Source organism: Carettochelys insculpta, chromosome 1 (genome assembly GCF_033958435.1).
Source record: "Carettochelys insculpta isolate YL-2023 chromosome 1, ASM3395843v1, whole genome shotgun sequence".
NCBI classification, from domain to species: Eukaryota; Metazoa; Chordata; order Testudines; family Carettochelyidae; genus Carettochelys; species Carettochelys insculpta.
The window spans coordinates 49,768,817-49,788,196 of NC_134137.1; the positions used below are offsets into that span (position 1 = coordinate 49,768,817).

Consider the following 19,380-nt stretch of genomic DNA (forward strand, 5'->3'; position numbering starts at 1 on the left):
AGACAAAAGATGGAATATGAATAGAAGTGGATGACAATAACATCATGAATGACTGGAAACTAACTAAAAAGCTTTAGCAACGGAACAGAAATCTTGGTTTAAAAAGGAAAAGTTCTGCTTGGGTGATGGTAAAGCTTTGTTAATATTTTAAATTAAAAATAGAGGCCCTCCTTCTGCTACTGTGGAAATAATGTAATGCTGAAGTACCTGATTCCCAATTAGATTTCTTAGGCAGCCGAATTTAACTTTGTGCTAATTAGTGCAATGTTAATTACAATGAGCTAGATTGTGCCTGGAGGCAGCAGTAGTCAATAAGTGGCCCATTGGCCGAATCAGGACTGCCAGATGCTTTTGAACAGACCTTGAAATGTTATTAATATTATTTTTTCTATGGAGTCTGGACCTTGACCAAGAAATTTGGACCTTAAAAAAGAATGGACTCCTCCTGCCTTGAGGGAGTGGCTGGGTGCAGGGGGCCGGGGAGCAGTGTGGAACAATGGAGGGTGGAACAATGAATCTGACAGAGAAGGATACAAAGCTTCCCACAGCTGTCAGGAGGAACGCAGTCTTGAATGGATGCAGAATATTTGTCCCTACGCAGCTGACACATTCTGCTGGCTGGTGGATGGATACCTAGCCATGTGCTGGCTGGTGCACGGTTACCTAGCTAGGGATCCGTCAGCTCTTTCCCCACTCTGTTACTTTGAGTCACCATGCATCCCTTAGGGCAGGGGTGGGGAACACTTTTCAGACTGGAGGCCACTGACCTGGAGACAGATCAGTCAGGGGCCACACAAGTGAAAAGCAAAGGAGAAAATACACCTGACTTGTGGTTTCCAGTTGTATGGGGGCCAGGGTTATGGGATCCGGGTGGGAGGGAGGATAAGGGAGCAGGCTGGGGGTGGGTGGCCTGGGCCAGAGTGGAGTACAGGAATGGACTAGGGGGATAGAGGAGTGGGGTATGGTTGGGGGAGCTGGGTGGGAGGGGCTGTAGGAGTAGGGTGCAGGTGGGAAGTCTGGGTGGTATGGGGGTGATGGAAAAGGATTCTGGGTCTAGGTGGGAGGGGACAGGAGGAGTGTGCAGGTGGAGAGTTGGAGTTGGAGGGTCTGGATGGGAGAGAAGCATAGGAGTAGTCAAGGGATGTGGGGTTGTGAGTGTCAGGGTGCAGCTTATCTGCTCACCCACACAAAACAAACAAGCAGTCCTGTAGCACTTTAAAGACTAACAAAATAATTTATTAGGTGATGAGCTTTCATAGTGCTATTTCCAGATCTGAAGAAGTGGGTCTGCCCCACAAAAGCTCATCACCTAAAAAAATTATTTTATTAGTCTTCAAAGTGCTACAGGACTGCTTTTTTGTTTTGTGAAGATACAGACTGACGCAGCTACATCTCTGTGACTGTTCATCCCCAGATGCAGGTAGCTCTGCTCCCTCCTCTGCTCCCAGGCACAACCATCTCCTTCTCTGATTGGCTGTAATTCCAGCCAATCAGAGCAGCAGGAGGAAGCCTCTGGTCAGGCTGCTGAGGCAGCTGCTGTTCCCCTCTTCTCCCTGCCTGCTTTTCGGGGAACAGCAGCGACTGGCACTGGAGCCTGGAGCAGTTTCCTGCTCTCCCTACCGCTGGCAGAGCCCGTGGCCTGCATTCAGACCACGGCTTGCCTGATCCATCCCGTGAGGCTCGGGTGTCCAAACCCTTGACCCTTCCGTGAGCCAGTTTCTATGGAGGCGAGCCCCAAGCCTCAGGGTCTGGATCCAGACATGCAGACCGTGGGCCATGGGTTTCCCTGCCCCTACCTTAGGAAGTAGCTAGAAGAACAATTATTGGGTGCAGCAGCATAAATGCTGCTCAGCCTTGACCCTGCAGCGCTGGAGTATTCTCCTGCATAGAGGGAATCTTCTATTGCCATACTAATGAGTCAAAGAGCAAAGCAATTGGCATCATTCAGCCAGTGGAAAGTTTACCCACCATGCCTGAGGACTGTGCCCATCGCCTCTCTGAAACTCCTTCTACACCAATGTGCAGTTGAACTCTTGGAGAGAAAGGACAGAGAACAAGCAACATGAGTTATACCTGTCATGCTCTTCTGTCTCTGAGAATCTTCGTCGGACTCAGCTGATGCTCGTCAGACTTCCCATACAGTCTGATATTTAAAATTACGTCTAATCTGGATCCATCTGTGGTGAAGTGGAATTTGTGGTGATTTTAATTCCTCTTGTTAATGTTGCATGTGTTTCCTACTGTCCTGTTGTAACTACAGTCGAGTGCCTCAGTTTCCCTAGGCACAGCACCAATTCATAGATGATGATGGGACTTTTGGTGTGATAACTTCTGACCCGTACATAATGACCCTCCATGCCTTTTGTAACATAGGCAACCAAATGACACCTTTTCCAAGGCAGCAGGGAGAGAGGACAAAGGGGGAAGGAGGAGCTTGGCTGGTTTGAATTTGAACTGGGCAGGTGGGGGCAGGACCAGTCTCTGCTGAGTTGAGAGGGAGGAAGGAAGGTCAAGGCCCTGGCCCAAGGACTGCTGGGCCTGCTCTCCCCAAGATGAATTGTACTGACTGCTTCAGGTTTCTGTGCTGAGAAGTCTGTTCTATGCTATTTTCCTGTCGACTAATAAACTTGTTCTACCTGCTGAATAAGAGTCACTTCTGACTGCAGATGGGGTGTAGGGCCTGATCACCACTGCACTCCATGGCACCGTCCAGTTGGGTACTTGGGCATATTTTAGATAAATTAAAAGGCAGCTTGTCCTCTCACTGCCGAGAACCAAACAACCACGTGTCTGAGAACTGTAATCTTAATCTTGTCTGTCTGGCACTGCATTTGTAATAGCTTCGCTGCAGAATTTAGGCCTATGTTTGGTATATTATACTCAAGTTGCTGAGTGTTAACTGTGCTTGGCATTGTACATGTCAGATTGTTACAGTGCTCCCTTTCCCGCCCCCCAAGGCGTTTATACATCTTTTCTGATGTAATGCGAGTGACTGACATTTTTATATGTATTAGCTTTATCACCATTTGACTGTATACGCTCCATTCTAGGTCATTCGCCTGGCTTTGTCAAGGTTTGACTTTTTGCAAACACAATCCCTATTCATTTAGGTAATGTTATTGACTTCAAAGAGGAATAACTAGGAGTCAAAAAGGGAAAAGTAAAGCTGAATAAAGGATAGCCTTCCCAACAGGCTTTGGAACAGACTGCAAATGTCTCCCAAATGAAGCAGTAAAAATTTAAGACATTTAAAACACACAGTGCAGAGAATATTTCTGTCTTAAGAGAGGGAAGGACTAGGTGAGTGAATAGAGGTCTCTTTCTTTCTCTCAACTTTTATAAGTGCCTCTCAGGATGAGTATTGGAGGGGTAGCCGTGTTAGTCTGGGTCTGTAACAGCAACAAAGGGTCCTGTGGCACCTTATAGACTAACAGAAAAGTTTTGAGCATGAGCTTTCGTGAGCACAGACTCACTTGAAGTGAGTCTGTGCTCACGAAAGCTCATGCTCAAAACTTTTCTGTTAGTCTATAAGGTGCCACAGGACCTCTCAGGATGAGAGTCTTCTTGGGTATCAATCTGCCTGTCTTTATGGGTCTTCTTGTCAATCCTCCAATCCCCTTTCCAATAAAACAGCTGGATGTCCTTTCCAGCCCTATGATTCTATGACATATTTTCTTCAGCCAGGGAACACACAACTCAAAGATCTGATATTGGCAAGAAAGAAATACAGGATTTTTTTTTAATCTCACAGCTCATTCTGCAACAAAATGTAAATTGGCTACATAGTTTATTTTAACACAGCACCACAGTTCAATACATTTCCATAAGATATCTCATTCAAAAGTATCTCAAGGAATGAATCAATGGCTAATTACTTTGCACATGTATAAATAAAAAGACAAGTGATGCAATAAATACTTGTGGTTATGAACGGAAGGCTAAAGATAAATTAATAATGGAGAGGAATAGACCATATGGGCTTAATGCCAAGGCTGAACCTCTCAGATCTAGCCAGCCTGCTTCACACGGTGAGCTATGTACAGCAAGTCCAAATAAGTCTCTTGGTCAGTGACTTTTATGCTCTCCAGGCACCAATGCACCTCAGAATTATTTTCAGTGACACCAGGCTGCCTTTTCAAAACAGTACGATTTAAGAACCAACAGAGTCACAGGGGCTACGTCTAAACAGCAGCGCTATTTCAAAATGCTATTCCAAAATATCTTATTTTGAAATGACACGTCCACCCACAAAATGTGCATTGAAATAGTGCTCTGCTATTTTGAAATAAAGCATCCACATAGCTTGGATGCTGACTTGCATTTAAAGCCACCCAGAACCAGTTCTGGCAGGACATCATGTCCACAGTTGCTTCCTGTGGCTGCTGCTTCAGGTTGTCTGAGGCTGGAGCTTACAGGGACACCCCATATCCAATAGTCGCTCCTCAGGTTTTCCTGCCTGCTTACCTGTCTCTGTGAGGGACAACAAACCACTCACACTGCCTGCTGTGGTTGCCCTGATAGAGGATACCACTGCACTCTCTGCTATGGAGCTAGAGCTGCCTCTGGACATTCCTCAGCTCTGGCTGCATTTTATGGGCACTTCCTGCAAGCTGACCCTCAGGGCCCACAGGATCCCACTCCCCCAGTTGTGGTGGCAAACCCTCCTTGGGTATCTGGGGGAGCGGAACCAGCCTCTGGAGGCCACCCGCTGCAGACCGGACCCCATGCCCTGCGGCATCTGGTGCCTGGACACAAGTACTGACTGGGGAGACCAACAATGGCTCCAGAACTTCAGGATGATGAATGCCACCTTCCTTGAGCTCTGTGAGTGGCTTGCCCCTACTCTGCCACAACAGGACACAAACATGATGTCCCCCTGCAGAAGCATTGCCATTACCCTGTGAAAGCTCGCCACACCCAACAGCTGCCAATCCATTGGGAACCTGTTTGGGGTGGGGAGGTCAACCGTTGGGCTCTTGCTCATGCAGGTATGGAGGTCTCAGACCACTGGCTCAGCAGAGGGGTCAGAGGACTAGGTGGGCATCCCTGGGGTGGGGGGTAGGGGTGGTGCTAGCCCCATCCCTGGGAGGGTTCCATCCTGCCCCTGCTAAGCCTGGACGGGGCGCGTGGTGGGGGGGAAGATGGGGTGGAACTGGCAGACACCCCAGCACTCCTGTGATTCCACTGTCCCACCTACAGGTGATCAGAGCCATCAATGGCATCCTGCTGCGCAGTCATTTGCCTGATGGCAAGAGACACTGTCATCACACGATTCAGTACCCTGGACTTCCCCACGTGCAGAGGGGCCATCGACAGGATGCACGTCCCTATCCATGCCCCACACCACAGAGCCTCAACCAACATCAACTGCAAGGGGTACTTTTCGGTAAGACACAGGAGTTAACAGTCTCATTTTATTTGGCACCAGTGAGACCTCAGATGGAATATTGGTATCTAGTTCTGGGTGCCACCCTTTAAGGAAAATGTTGGCAAGTTTGAGAGTGTGTGTATGCTAGCAACAAAAATTATTTGTTTAGAAATTTACCCCACCAGGAGAAATAAAAAATGGGCATGGAAATGAAAATCAGGCCGATCTGATAGCTTGCAATAAGCAGTTAGAAATAAGAAGCCATAAATGGTACTTGTAAGCAAGACAACAGGGAATTGGCTTGTACCACAGAGAGACTTGTAGTGGCTATTAGCAAAACAAACTCTCCAAATTACTGGAGTAATTAAGCTCTGCAGCAGGCTGGCAAGGAAGGTTCCAGGATGCTCGCCACTGGGGGTTTAAGGACAGGCTAGACAAACGCCTGGGGGTGGGGGAATGCCCTGGAGTTCCTGAACCCTGCCAGAGCCCCGAGGACTGCACTCGAGCATCCTCGGGGCCCCGTCTAGCCTGACTGTCCCCCAACAGCCTACGCAAAGGCACGCGTCGCCCCCGCAGCCGGCAAACTCCTACGCCAGCAGCCCCCAGGGGCTCTGAGTGGCTTGTCTTCTCCAGCGCCCGCCTCCCCTTTCGATGGGGGCTCCCCCCCCCGGGGCCACCGCGGCAGCGCGGCTCCGAGCACCCCCGGGCTGCCCCCGGCCAGCAGGGCTCGAGGCGCGGTGCGGGGCCGGTGGCGTCCGCCCTGTGTGCGCAAACCCGCCTTGTGCGTACGTAGCTACAGCGACTGCGGCAGGGCTCAGCCTCCCCAGCGCTGGGGCTGGTCGGCGAGAGGAGGAGGCGGCTCCTAGCGGCGCCGGGATGCCTTTAAAAGCGCGCGCTGCCCAGGCGCGCTGGCAGTGGCGCTTGCACCGCGACAGGAACAGCTGCAGCGCCAGCAGCCGCCACTCCCCACGCTCAGGGCCGGTGTGTGCGGTGCTGGTGCCAGTGCCAGCCCCGAGCTCTCCCTGCCACGCTCCATGCGGCCGCCGACCATGTCCGGGAACTTCCTGCTCGCGCCCATCCTGGAGTGCCCCGCGCCCTGCTTCCAGAGCCGGGACATCAAGCTGGCCGTGCTGGGCGCCGGCGGCGTGGGCAAGAGCGGTGAGTGCAGCCGTGCGCGCCGCTGTCCGGGAGCCGGAGCGGGATGGGCGGGGGAGCGCAGCGCCCACTTGCCTCGATAGCCGAGGGCTGCTGGCTGGCCTGCTCGTCGGCTTGGTAAGGACGCAGAATTCCTCCGCCGCCAGGCGTTGTCCGGCTGCTGTGCCCTGGGCTGGCTCGCACCTGGCGGGACACCCTTCCCAGCCACCCGCCCCCGCGGCCGGGTTAGTTTTAAAGCTCTTTCTGCGTTTCCATCCATTGATCGACCTGGAGCGGCGCATGCCCGGGCGCGCGGCGGGACGGGCGCGCGGTTTGTCAGGCGGCCGTTAGTAAAAGTACCTGTTGGTTTGTTTTCAGCTATGACTGTTCGATTCTTAACGAAGAGGTTTATTGGCGACTATGAACCCAATACAGGTGAGGGCTTTTTATGTCTGTTGGCAGAGCCCACCTGCTAGGGACTGCGTCTCTCTAGAATTTCTCCCCTTGCCCCAAAACAAACGTTTTCATTACCTTCCTTTAATTCTCAGGCAACTTGTATTCAAGACTGGTTCACGTAGAGGGAGAGCAAGTTTCCATACAGATCCAAGACACTCCAGGATGTATTCAGGTATGCAAATGCTTCTGAAGGGGGGAGGTGGAAGGCCCTCCTTCCAAACTCCACTGAAAGATTGTATTTCTATTGACTTTCTTTCCTGATCATTGGTGCCATTCAGGCATCACTGCCTACAGTTCTTCTATGACTAATACCTATGATTGTCAAAAGGTACATTAGCAAACATTTCCATAAATAGAATTGATTTAAGCCTGTGCAAAAAACCTGTAATGGCTGTTTGGAATGCAGTTACTGCAAACTTACTTAGGTTGAATAGTAACAGAGAGAAAGGCTTGGTAGTCTGTATATTATCAAAACAAAAAAGCAGTCCCGCAGCACTTTAAAGGCTAACAAAATAATTTGAGGTGAGGAGCTTTCATGGGACAGACCCACTTCTTCAGACCATAGCCATACCAGAACATACTCAATGTTTAAGGCACAGAGAAACAAACAGTAATCAAGGAGGACAAATCAGAAAAAAATGATCAAGGTGAGCAAATCAGAGAGTGAGGCGGGGAGGAGGTCAAGAATTAGATTGTCAAGTATGCAAACAAGCCCCTACAGTGACTCAGAAAATTCCCATCGCGGTTCAAACCACATGTTAAGGTGCCGATTTTGAATATAAAAGACAGCTCGGCTGTCTCCCTTTCAAGAGTGGTGTGAAAATTTTTCTTTATTAACACACAAACTTTTAAGTCATTAACAGAATGGCCCACTCCATTAAAATGTTGACTAACTGGTTTGTGGATCTGGAATGTTTTTATGTCTGTTTTGTGCCCATTAACTCTTTGTCTAAGAGAGGTTGAAGTCAAGTTTACACACAGAAAATTTAAAAAAGCAATCATTTAAAATACTAAACTTATGACATAGCATGCTTGATCATTTACTCTGTCTGCTGATAGACTATAAAAGCAAATGCTTGAAAAATGTCTGCTATAGTGATTACAGCTTGGTCAACACTAGGATGCAAAAGTCCCTTTTTTTGAATGCAAATCCAGCTATGAGAATTGTGTAGCTGGAATTGACTTATCTAAAATTGATTATTTTTTTTGCTAACATCCACACAGCAGGAGGCTGAGGGGGGGGAAAGTCTCCTGTTGACTTCCCTTGCCCCAATGAGGGGTAGGAGTACTGATGCAGGTGCCCTGTAAGCTTGATTTAGTGCATCCCTACTAGGTGTGTTAAATCAAACTCCGGAAGATTGATTGCTGCAGGGTCAATCTTCCCTGTAGTGAGGATGTACCAATTGCCTGCAGTGCTAAGCTAGATGTACCACAACTAAACAATTTGATTTTAATTTAAAATGATGAAACAATTTTCAGGCTTCCTTATCTGTTGTAAAGACTCAAAAGCTTTAACAGCCAGACCTGCCCCCAAAGCTACGGTTATACTACAGCACTCTGCCAACAGAAGTCGCTGTCGGGAGAGTTTCCCAACAAAACCTCTGTCGACCGATCATGTGTACACATAAAAGCAAATCGGGAGACCACTCTGCTCTGTCAACAGAGCAGTCTGACTGCCTGGCTGCTCTCTCAATGAAACAGGCACCTGGAAGCACAGAAGACAAGGCTGCCCATTGTTGTGGATGCTCTGTTGGTCCAGAGAGGCCCCCTGGGATGTTTACACAGCTGTTTTGTTGACATCTGTCAACAGCAGAGTTGTGCCTCAGTTTTGAGGCACAACACTGCCAGTGGAAGTGCAGAGTTTTGTCAATACACTGTCAATAAAACTCATTTTGTGTGTAGACTGAGCATGTGGCTTGTCTACAAAACCTCAGTTTTGTCCACAAAACTCTCTCTGGTAGGTGTAGCCTCAGTGAATAGGAATAAAGTTCATTTGATTGCACAGTGTGGGCAAATGTCATGTTTCTTAATCTGTTTGAAAAATGATTCAATTTAAGATTCATCTTCCCATTGTCTGACATCCACTCTCTCCTTTTACAGGTGCAAGAAGGCTTTGTACAGGTGCTGGACTCTCTGTCTAGATGTGTGAGGTGGGCAGAGGGCTTTCTCTTGGTCTATTCCATCACAGACTACAGTAGCTACCAGTCTATTCGTCCTCTCTATCAGCACGTACGCAAAGTCCATCCAGATTCTAAGATACCCATCCTTATTGTGGGAAACAAAGGGGATCTCCTCCATGCGAGGCAGGTACAGACTGATGAGGGGATACAGCTGGCTAATGAACTGGGCACTGTGTTTTTAGAAATCTCCACTAGTGAAAACTACTATGGGGTGTGTGATGTTTTTCAGTATCTTTGTAAGGAAGTTAGCAAAATACATCATCAAAGTAGCAGTGGAGACAAACGGAGATCATCCATCATCCCTCGACCCAAGTCTCCGAACATGCAAGATCTAAAGAGACGTTTCAAACAGGCATTATCTTCTAAAGTCAAGTAAACACAACACTGAGTCGTGCAACTAAAGGGACTTATTTTTATAAACTGAATTTTAAAAAATATTTATTTTTGTACTTATGCCCTGTGCAGATGGGTGAAAATTTGTAATTTTTTTGTAAGAACTATTGTGCTGTAACAAGCTGGATTTCACTTGGAGAAAGGGATTGAGCTGGGAGCTGTTGATTCTAGTCCTGTTTTAGACAGTGACTTGCTGTTTAACCTAAGCCACGTTGCTGCATCTGTGCCTCCATTTCCCTATCTGCAAAATGGGGAAGATAATGTAACACCTTTTGTCAAGTGCTGTGAGATCCTTGGCTGATGAGCTTTATGTATGTAGAAAGTGTTATTAAAGGTGAAATGGTTAAACTGTGGTTTCAATAGTCCTGTTTTTACCAGAACACTGAGCAGGCCTTCTCTCCTTCATGGCTGACCCATTGGTACCTTAGTGTGTGTACAGAGACTGGCAAAAATAACCTAAATCCTTAACGTTTAGGGTGGCAATAAGCCCTTTGGGCTAACTTAGAGTTTGTGCTACACTGTGCTGTTCACAATATGCATTACATTATGCAAGCATTACCACATACCTTGTACTAAGAAAGCATTGGTGTAGATCCTCAGCTGGGAACTAATCACTTGTGGCTTCCATGAATTTTCAGCAGGGATGAATTTTTCTTTGCAAGTCGCTGTGGGCCAAAGTGCTGGTTCTCGACGTTCTGTGAAGGTTGTAAGTGGGAGGCATTGCTGTGATAGTGCTTTGAATATTATGGCAGTAGATCTGCTGCGAACAGAATTGATTGACATACAAGCACTTCTCCATAAATAGAACGTATTTAAAGGAATGACTGACTTTTCCCAAGGCACTTTTTTTTAAGCTAGTCAAAATGCAGTGCCTTGCCAATTTATCTAGCATAGTTTCGTCTCTAGCAGAATGGTTGTACTAACTGCTTTTAAGAGGTACTGTAACACAGAATATGGTCTTAGTTAATGAATATGCCTCTAAAGCAAGCCCCTGTTTTGGCAAGCTCCAGCCATATGCTCCCAGCTGTTTATATAAATGCTCACTCAGGCATAACTCCCTCTTAGGCTTCAGTAGGAGTTATAGCTAGCAATGTCTGCAGTGTTGGAACCCCAGAGTGTTATGCAGTTGGTGGTGCTTCCATTTTTTTTTTGAGTAGTGCTACAAGGAAATCCCATAATTCTCTGCATCAGCCATTGCAGTAGCATCAAATTGATCTTGCTTTCAACCATATATCTCTTTCCCTCCCCCACCCATCCTCTTGATAGATGGAAAATGTATTGACGTGCAATTCCCAGTGATGCAGACCCAGGGAAGTGTAGACTGCAGCATCAAATAAGAATGCTATCTTTAAAATCCCCGAGGGTCCAACTTTTGCAGCCTTTACTCAGAGATGTATTCATTCAATATATACTCCTCACAACATCCTGGGCAACTGCACCATTCTTCCTTTTTGGTGGTTAGCCAAAACCACTTCCTCGCCAGCTGCTGGGTTCCCTAGTCATCACCTTTCTGAGGTAGAGACAAGTGTCTTGGTCTCCTGCCAGGGCTGCTTCTGAGCTTTACAGTTCCCTGTGTACACTGAATTTCTCAGTAAGTTAGACTGCCTAAGCAAGCCAGCTTTGCCTATTTTCCTCTTAGATTCTATGAGCAATGTAACTGCCCCCAGTTATAAAGGTAATTGCACGGCTTTCCCTAAGCAAGTACATTTATTCTTAGGGTACAGGCATTACAGAAAGACAATAGTATGGTAAGAAAATCTATGTGTATGCTAATAAACTTACCTGAAATCTTCAGCTCCAGTTTTTTAGTGGTCAGTCCTTCAAAGCTTGTCAAGGGTAGCTTGTGGGGTTACAGGTTCATTAAGTGCCTTAGCTGGGAACAAGCACAATAGTAAGTCACTTCTTTACACAGCCTGTTCTAGGTAACAGGCAACCAACAGACAAGGTCCCCTCCTTGTGGTGAAACTTCAAAAAGCTGAGCTATTGCATAATAAAGGAGATATAACTGCATACACTGCCCCCAGGATTGTTTCTGGGAAAATTGCTTGCCTAACTACCTTCATTGAAGCGAAGTGCCAGATAACTAGCTCACTGAAACTCTCATCAGAGTTTACATTCATTATTTCTCCACCCCCACCTCTCTCCAAGAGACATTGTATGCAATAGCACACACGGATTTGCGTACAATGAATTCCTACTCAATTCAGTAAGGTTTGGCCCCACTGCCTTGTGGGTTATCCTGGGAAGGAGCAAGGCTAAGGGAGTAAACCCTGACAGAAAATCTGGAGGGGAGTCCTAAGGCAGTTCTTTGCCAACTTCTGGCATTGACCCAGCAACTCCTGCAGCTGAGCTGGCACCAGATGTAGAGGTTATCCTCTCCTTTGGACTACATCAGTAAAGCCAAGAGGGGGACACTGGTACCTGGGCAGCCCGGGGTCCCAAAAAAATTGCCCAGACTCATGCCTAGAGAGGTACTCCAGCATCGATTAAGAGCATTGAACCAACATGGGAGGTAACATATACCGGTTATAAGCTCTTGCTCGATTGGTGTAGAGAACAAGCGCCAGGGGTTGCCATTGACGGTGGGAGAGATCATCGCATCTCACTGGACAGTCACCACCCACCTCAAGCTGGGCAGCCCCTAGCCAGAAGGGTACTGTCCCGTAACAGTTCACCTGCCTCACTGGGTGCGTGAGGCTTAAGGTTCCCAAACCTGACAAATGACTGAAATTTGAGCACCAGGCAAACCAAGAAGAAGTCAACAAGAAAAGGAAACCATCAAAGCTTTAAGCTTGCTTGCTGGAATGTGCGGACCACGCTGACCGGTTTGACTGAAAATCTTCAGGACATCAGCGACACCCAAAAGACCGCTGTCATCAACGAGGAACTGAAGAGGCTCCAAGCTGACATTGCTGCTCTGCAAGAGACGCGACTCGCAGATTCGGGATCTCTAAAGGGAAAGGACTACACCTTTTTCTGGCACGGTAAAGCCCAAGATGAACCCAGGGAGTGTGGTGTTGGCTTTGCCATCAGAACACCCTTCTACAGATGGTGGAATTAGTCGTGGGCGGATCAGAAAGACTCCTTCGGGTCATACTTCAAACTTGCGCCGGTCTTGTCCACCTGATCAGCGCTTACGTTCCAACCCTGCACGCCGCACCAGAAGTAAAAGACAAGTTCTATGAGGTGCGTAGTGCTGCCATAGTGCAAATACCTGCTTGCGAACAACTGTACATTTCGGGTGACTTCAATGCGAGAGTTGGAGCCAGTCATGACTCATGACCTTCCTGCTTAGGCCACTTCGGTGTGGGAAAAATGAATGAAAACAGACAGCATCTTCTTGAACTTTGCATGTGCCACAATCTGTGCATCACAAACACATTTTTCCAAACCAAGCCACACCACAGAGTGACATGGAGACACCCACGCTCAAAACACTGGTATCAACTAGACGTGGTCATCACTAGATGTGATAACCTCAAAAATGTCCTTCTGACACGCAGCTATCATAGTGCCAACTGCGATACAGATCACTCTCTAGTTTGCTCCAAACTCAAGGTGAGACCGAAGAAGCTGTACCACTCTAAACCAACTGGAAGGCCCTGCATTGATGCCAGAAAGACGGCAAACTCAGAGAGAGCTGAAAAGTTCACAGTGACCCTCGAGGAGAATCTGCACAGCAGCCCTGGGGGTGCCGATGTGACATCCAGATGGCAACATGTGAGGGATACCATTTACAACATGGCCTTGTCAGTGTTTGGAAGAAGAGCTAGAAACACAAATGACAGGCTCAAAGCTAACTCCGATGAGATGATTCCAGCCATCGAAAAGAAGTGTGCTGCACTCCTGGAGTACAAATGCTCACCGAGCCAGAGTACCCTGCAAGCACTCAGAGCAGCCAGAAAAACAGTACAGTAGACAGCCGGGCGCTGTGCCAACAACTACTGGCTCGAGCTATGCAGCAGCATCCAGACCAGTGCTAACTCTGGTAATCTCAGGGGAATGTACGAGGGCATCAAGAAAGCATTAGGACCCACCCAGAAAAAGATGGCACCTCTGAAATCCAAATCTGGTGAAGTCATCACTGACAAAGCCAAACAGATGGAGCACTGGGTCGAGCACTACTCCAAGCTCTACTCACGCGAGAACATTGTGGCTACGTCTACACTAGCCCCAAACTTCGAAATGGCCACACAAATGGCCATTTCGAAGTTTACTAATGGAGCGCTGAAATGCGTATTCAGCGCTTCTTTAGCATGCAGGCGGCTGCGGCACTTCGAAATTGACGTGCCTCGCCGCCGCGCGGCTCGTCCCGACGGGGCTCCTTTTCGAAAGGACCCCGCCTACTTCAAAGTCCTCTTATTCCCATCAGCTCATAGGAATAAGGGGACTTTGAAGTAGGCAGGGCCCTTTCAAAAAGGAGCCCCATCGGGACGAGCCGCGCGGCGGCGAGGCGCGTCAATTTCGAAGTGCCGCGGCCGCCCGCATGCTAATGAAGCGCTGAATACGCATTTCAGCGCTTCATTAGTAAACTTCGAAATGGCCATTTGCGTGGCCATTTTGCAGTTTGGGGCTAGTGTAGACACGGCCTGTGGTTGATACAGCCCTCAATGTCGTCGAGCTCTTACCAGTAATGGACGAACTGGATCAGGAACTAACTATGGACGAACTGAAGAAAGCCATCGACAGCATTGCGGTAGGAAAGGCCCCAGGCCAGGATGGTATACCACCAGAGATAATCAAATGTGCCACAGACACTCTCCTGGAGCCCCTACATGAGCTACTGTGCCTGTGCTGGAGAGAGGGAGAGGTTCCACAGGATATGTGCGACGCTAACATCATAACCTTGTATAAGAACAAAGGAGACAGAAGCGACTGCAACAGTTACCGTGGAATCTCCCTTCTAAGCATCACTGGTAAAGTGTTCGCTCGCGTCATCGTCGGCAGACTCCAGAAGATTGCTGAGAGGGTGTATCCCGAATCACAGTGCGGATTCCGCGCAGAGAGATCTACCATTGACATGGTCTTCTCTCTGAGGCAGCTGCAGGAGCACTTCAGGGAGCAGAGGAAGCCGCTCTATATTGCCTTCACCAACCTGACCAAGGCCTTCGACTTGGTCAGCAGGGATGGACTGTTCAAACTGCTCCACAAGATAGGCTGTCCACCATGATTACGCAAGATGATCCAGTCTTTCCACGAAGACATGAGAGGAACCATCCACTATGATGGCACATTATCGGATGTTTTCAGCATCAGGAGTGGCGTCAAACAAGGATGCGTCCTTGCTCCGACGTTGTTCGGGATCTTCTTCTCACTCTTCCTGAAGCATGCCTTTGGATCTTCAACAGAGGGCATCTTTCTGCACACAAGATCTGATGGGAAACTTTTTAATCTTGCAAGGCTGAAAGCTAAATCTAAGGTGTGGGAAGTCCTCATCAGAGACATGCTGTTCGCAGATGACGCTGCTGTAGTGTCACACACAGAAGACCAGCTTCAGAAACTGCTGGATCAGTTCTCCAAAGCACGCAAGGACCTCAGGCTTTCCATCATCCTAAGGAAAAGAAACGTACTTGGTCAGGACGTTGCTGAACCTCCATCAATCAGCATTGACAACTATACGTTAGAGGTCGTCACGAGTTATTTACCTTGGGTCCACCATCACTGACACCCTGTCATTGGAGACTGAGCTAAATAGGAGGATCGGAAAAGCAGCCACACCTCTGTCCAGACTCAGCGAGAGAGTGTGGAATAACATCAAGTTGTACGCACACACCAAAATGCAAGTCTACAGAGCCTGCATCATCAGCACCCTCCTTTATGGCAGCGAGTCTTGGACCCTGTACGCCCACCAGGAAAAGAGGCTGAAAGTCTTCCACTTGCGCTGCCTCAGGCGCATCCTTGGAATATCGTGGAAGGACAGATTGTCCAACACCGCCGTCCTTGAGCAAGCTGGAATCCCAACCATGCACACCCTCCTCAGGCAGTGGCGGCTCCGCTGGCTTGGCTATGTCCACAGGACGAATGATGGAAGGATCCCAAAAGACATCCTGTATGGTGAGCTAGCCTCTGGCAAAAGACCTCCCGGACGCCCCAATTGTACTACAAAGATGTTTGCAAGAGGGACCTCAGGGAGGTAGACATCAAGCCGGATAGCTGGGAGGAGCTGGCAGACGATCACAGCAGATGGAGGGAGGAACTACACAAGGGCCCTCAGAAGGGTGAGATGAGGATCAGGACAGCTAGCAGAGGAGAAGCGAGCCCACAGAAAGCACAGTAAGGACCTGCCAGACACCCATTACACATGCAACAGATGCAGTAAGGACTGTCACTCTCATGTGGGCCTTCACAGTCTCAGTCAACGCTGCAAATGATGAATCCAAATGGAACTACGAAGGGCGTGATCCATGGTCTACGTAGACTGAAGGATGCTACTACTACTACTACTACAGTTAGGTTTTACCAGGACCTTAAATGCCCCGGTGACAGGTAGGACAGAGAACATTTGGAAAATACAAACATGCTTTGGCCTCAAGGTTTGCTAAAAGTCTATTCCTGCTCTCCTGAAGCTGACAAAATACAAGTTGAACCTCTGAAATCTGGGACTCTGGTCTGGCAACATTTGTGGTCCAGGTAGGCCAGAGAGCCCCAGCTGCCAGGAGTAGGGGCCAGCTGAGAGTCCAGTGGCTGGGAGCCTCAGCTTGGGCTGGAAAGCTGCAGCAAGGGCCAGAAAGCTAATGGCAGCTGGGCCAGAGTGGCTGGGAAGCCAGTGGTGGTGGGAGAACTATGGCAAACAGCCAGGAAACTGGTGGCAGCTGGGGAACTGTGGCCAGGGCCAGGAAGCTGGCAGCAGCTGGGGAGCAGAAGCCACGGCTGGGGCCAGGAAGCTGACTGCCAGGAGACCAGGAGCCAGGGCTGGCAGCTGGCTAACACCCAGAAAGGAGCCCAGGACTGAGGGTGGTGGCCAGCAGGGGAGTGACCTCCCTGGGTCCAGTAAAATCCCTTGTTTGGGATCACTCATTTCCTGAGGGTGCTGGACCAGGGAGGTCCAAGCTGTAGCTTCAGTTGAGTAGAAAAGAAGTAGGAGCAGGCCCTAGGGGACTCTGCCTCCCTCACACACCTCACTGAACTCTGGAACTAATACTGCAACCTGGGGACAAATACCTTTGGTTAATTAGCATCTATGGAAAGGCCCTAAAAATAACAAAAATAAGAGCCACTTGACATGCATATGAAAGACTTTGGGCAGGTCTATCCTTCATGGGCAGGTCAATTTAAGCTCACAGTTGCTCTTCTCATTCTGGGAGAATACTGAAGTGGATGGGAGAATGATTGGTCATTGATTTAGTACAGCTATTCTAGATGCAATACATCAACCCATGCTGTACTGAACTCTGGGCTCTCATGAAGACGTGCCCTTCTCTGAAATGGAAGTCCCTTATTAAGGTATATTAGAAGTGCCTACTGTTGTATATTTGTAAATAATTTTAGTGCAATGAATGAAAAACTAGAAATATATTTTAGAGGAAAGGGTTGCAGTCATAATTTTGTTGGTGCTTATTTTTGGACTGAACACCTCTGTTGTATACTATATCTGATTTACAAAATACTCTTCCCACCCACAGCTCACTTGTTTAACTGAGCAAGTTGTTATTCAGTTTGTATATGCACATCAAACAATCCAATGACAGACAATGTGTCTAGAGTCTAGAATGTGTCTAGACAATGTACCTAGAACATACCTCTTACTTCTTAGGATCATTCAATAATCTGTATTTGCATGAAAAAAATTAGAACTGTACCACTTACAACTAGCATGTAAAGTACAGGTTGAAACTCTGTAGTCTGGCTCTCGCTCATCCTGCCAACAACCATAATCTGGAATGATTTTAATTAGCTGGATGACCACTTAAATCATGCTGGATTAAAGTTTACCACAGAATCATAGAATCATAGGGCTGGAAGGGATCTCAGGAGTCACCTAGCCCAGGTCCCATAAAGTCTGTGTACAGCTACCAGTCGTGGCTCTTAGTGTTCTGTGCTTTTATTTACTTGTAATTTACCCCCAAATGTCTTCCAAAAGCCCAGTAAACAGCAGAAGTGTTGGTAATGTGCTAGACAATATTGACCACCTGTGGTCCGGCAAGTTTTCTTGTTGGGCGCTGGTCAGGTCCCGAGAGTGCCAGACTAGGGAAGAGTCAACCTGTAGTGAATAAAATTAATTAGATCCTTTAAAGAAACAGACAGTTAACAGGTGTGATCTCAGATTTTGGATTGACTGAAAGACATAGGAGATGTATTTTCAGCCCAGCCAGAAAAAAATATTTTGGAATTGGTAATGATTGATTTGAAAAATACATCCATTTATTCACTACATAGTTAATACCTGACTCTTCTAACGTGCTTATGCGCTACTGACAAAAAGTTATATAACCAGGTCAACAAGCTTGCACTGGAGTAAATTAGGGCCCACTTTGCTCCATTATCTTATATTGGAAGAAGACACACTTGTCTTTCATTCCCTCCCACCACTATGACTAAGCCAAGTCAAGGCAATTTCAAAGGCTAAGATGAGTGGATTTTCAGCAACAGCATTTTGTGCTGCCTTACACACTATTATGACTGTTTTTACATTACAATCTCCATGTTAAGCTAGTTTGCTTAGTTATCTCCCCGTACTGAAATCATCCCATTATGCTTTTTAAAGACTATGAATCTTAAAATACCAGTTGTCATAAGCTTGTTCTAAGTATTTCAGTTCAGCCTTGCAGTGCCATAAATATATGCCAGAAGGAGTATTTCCCAAAAGAGTCCCATTTACCTTAGCATCCAATCCTTATCCAGTGTTTTGTTCTCCACTGCCTTCTACTGTGTGTCATTGTTCGCACCTGTGCAAACTGCTAAAAAAAGTCAGCACAGTAGTAATGATGCATGCCTAAGATGCGTAAGGTACTGGGAAACTATTCTTTCAGGCTGGCTACATCTACACTACAGCGATCCTCTGAAAGAAGTTCTTCTGGAAGATCTCTTCTGAAAAATCTTTGGAAAGAGCAAGTCCACGCACAAAAAAGCAGATAAAAAATCAGTCTGCTCTTTTGATAGAGTGCACCCACACAGTGCCCGCTCTTTCAAAAGAACAGGCCAGGGACTGAAAAATCCAGCACAACGGAGAACTGCTCTTTGGAAGAAGGGCCCCTGGGGCATCTACACATGTTTTTTTTCCTGAAAGAATCTTGCAGAAAAAGGCACACTTCCTCACCTGGTAGAGGAAGAGGGCTGCTGGAAAAAGTGCTGTGTTCTTCCCACTTAAAAAAACTCATTTTGTGTGTAGATACTCGGAGGGATTTTTCGAAAGAGCCCCGGCTTTTTCAAAAAAACCCGCTAGTTTAGACACAGCTGGTAAGCCTACACAGAGCCCTTATTTCAAAGTAGGCTATTCTGGAAGAGCTATTCCAGAAGAGCTTATTTTGAAATAATGCTACTACACCAAAAATGTATTCCTAAATAGCCCTCAGCCATTTCAAAATAGAGCATCTACACACCATAGAGCCTATTTCAAAAGAGAGCCATTGGATGCACTATGGCTTATTTCAGAATAGGCACTATGTTCCCTGGCTACACAGCCCCTATATTGAAGTAACTATATCAAACTAGGCACTGTTCCTTGTGGAATGAGGTTCACCGATTTTGAAATAATCCAACCACTATTTCAAAATTATTTTGAACTAGAGTTTGCACTGTGTAGGTGCTAGCAAAGCTATTTCAAAATAGCATCTGTTATTTCAAAATAACTTTGCTATGTCAGCGTACCCTTTCAGTCTCTATTCACACAAAACTCCCATTGACTTAAGA

At 47.4% G+C, this 19,380-nt stretch overlaps 1 protein-coding gene across 2 annotated transcripts; it reads left to right on the top strand.

The window, feature by feature from the left end:
* The first annotated feature begins 6,142 nt into the window (after positions 1-6,142).
* Positions 6,143-9,877, top strand: RASL11A (RAS like family 11 member A). 2 transcript variants are annotated; one of them, XM_074982202.1, is made up of 4 exons: positions 6,143-6,526; positions 6,881-6,937; positions 7,051-7,130; positions 9,059-9,877. In XM_074982202.1, exons 1-4 carry the CDS (start codon positions 6,403-6,405, stop codon positions 9,512-9,514), a joined length of 717 nt encoding a protein of 238 aa, XP_074838303.1. In that variant the 5' UTR covers positions 6,143-6,402; the 3' UTR covers positions 9,515-9,877. The 2 variants fall into 2 exon arrangements, with proteins under 2 accessions (XP_074838303.1, XP_074838306.1); XM_074982205.1 differs by lacking the exon at positions 6,143-6,526 and adding an exon at positions 6,550-6,747.
* Positions 9,878-19,380: the final 9,503 nt, after the last annotated feature.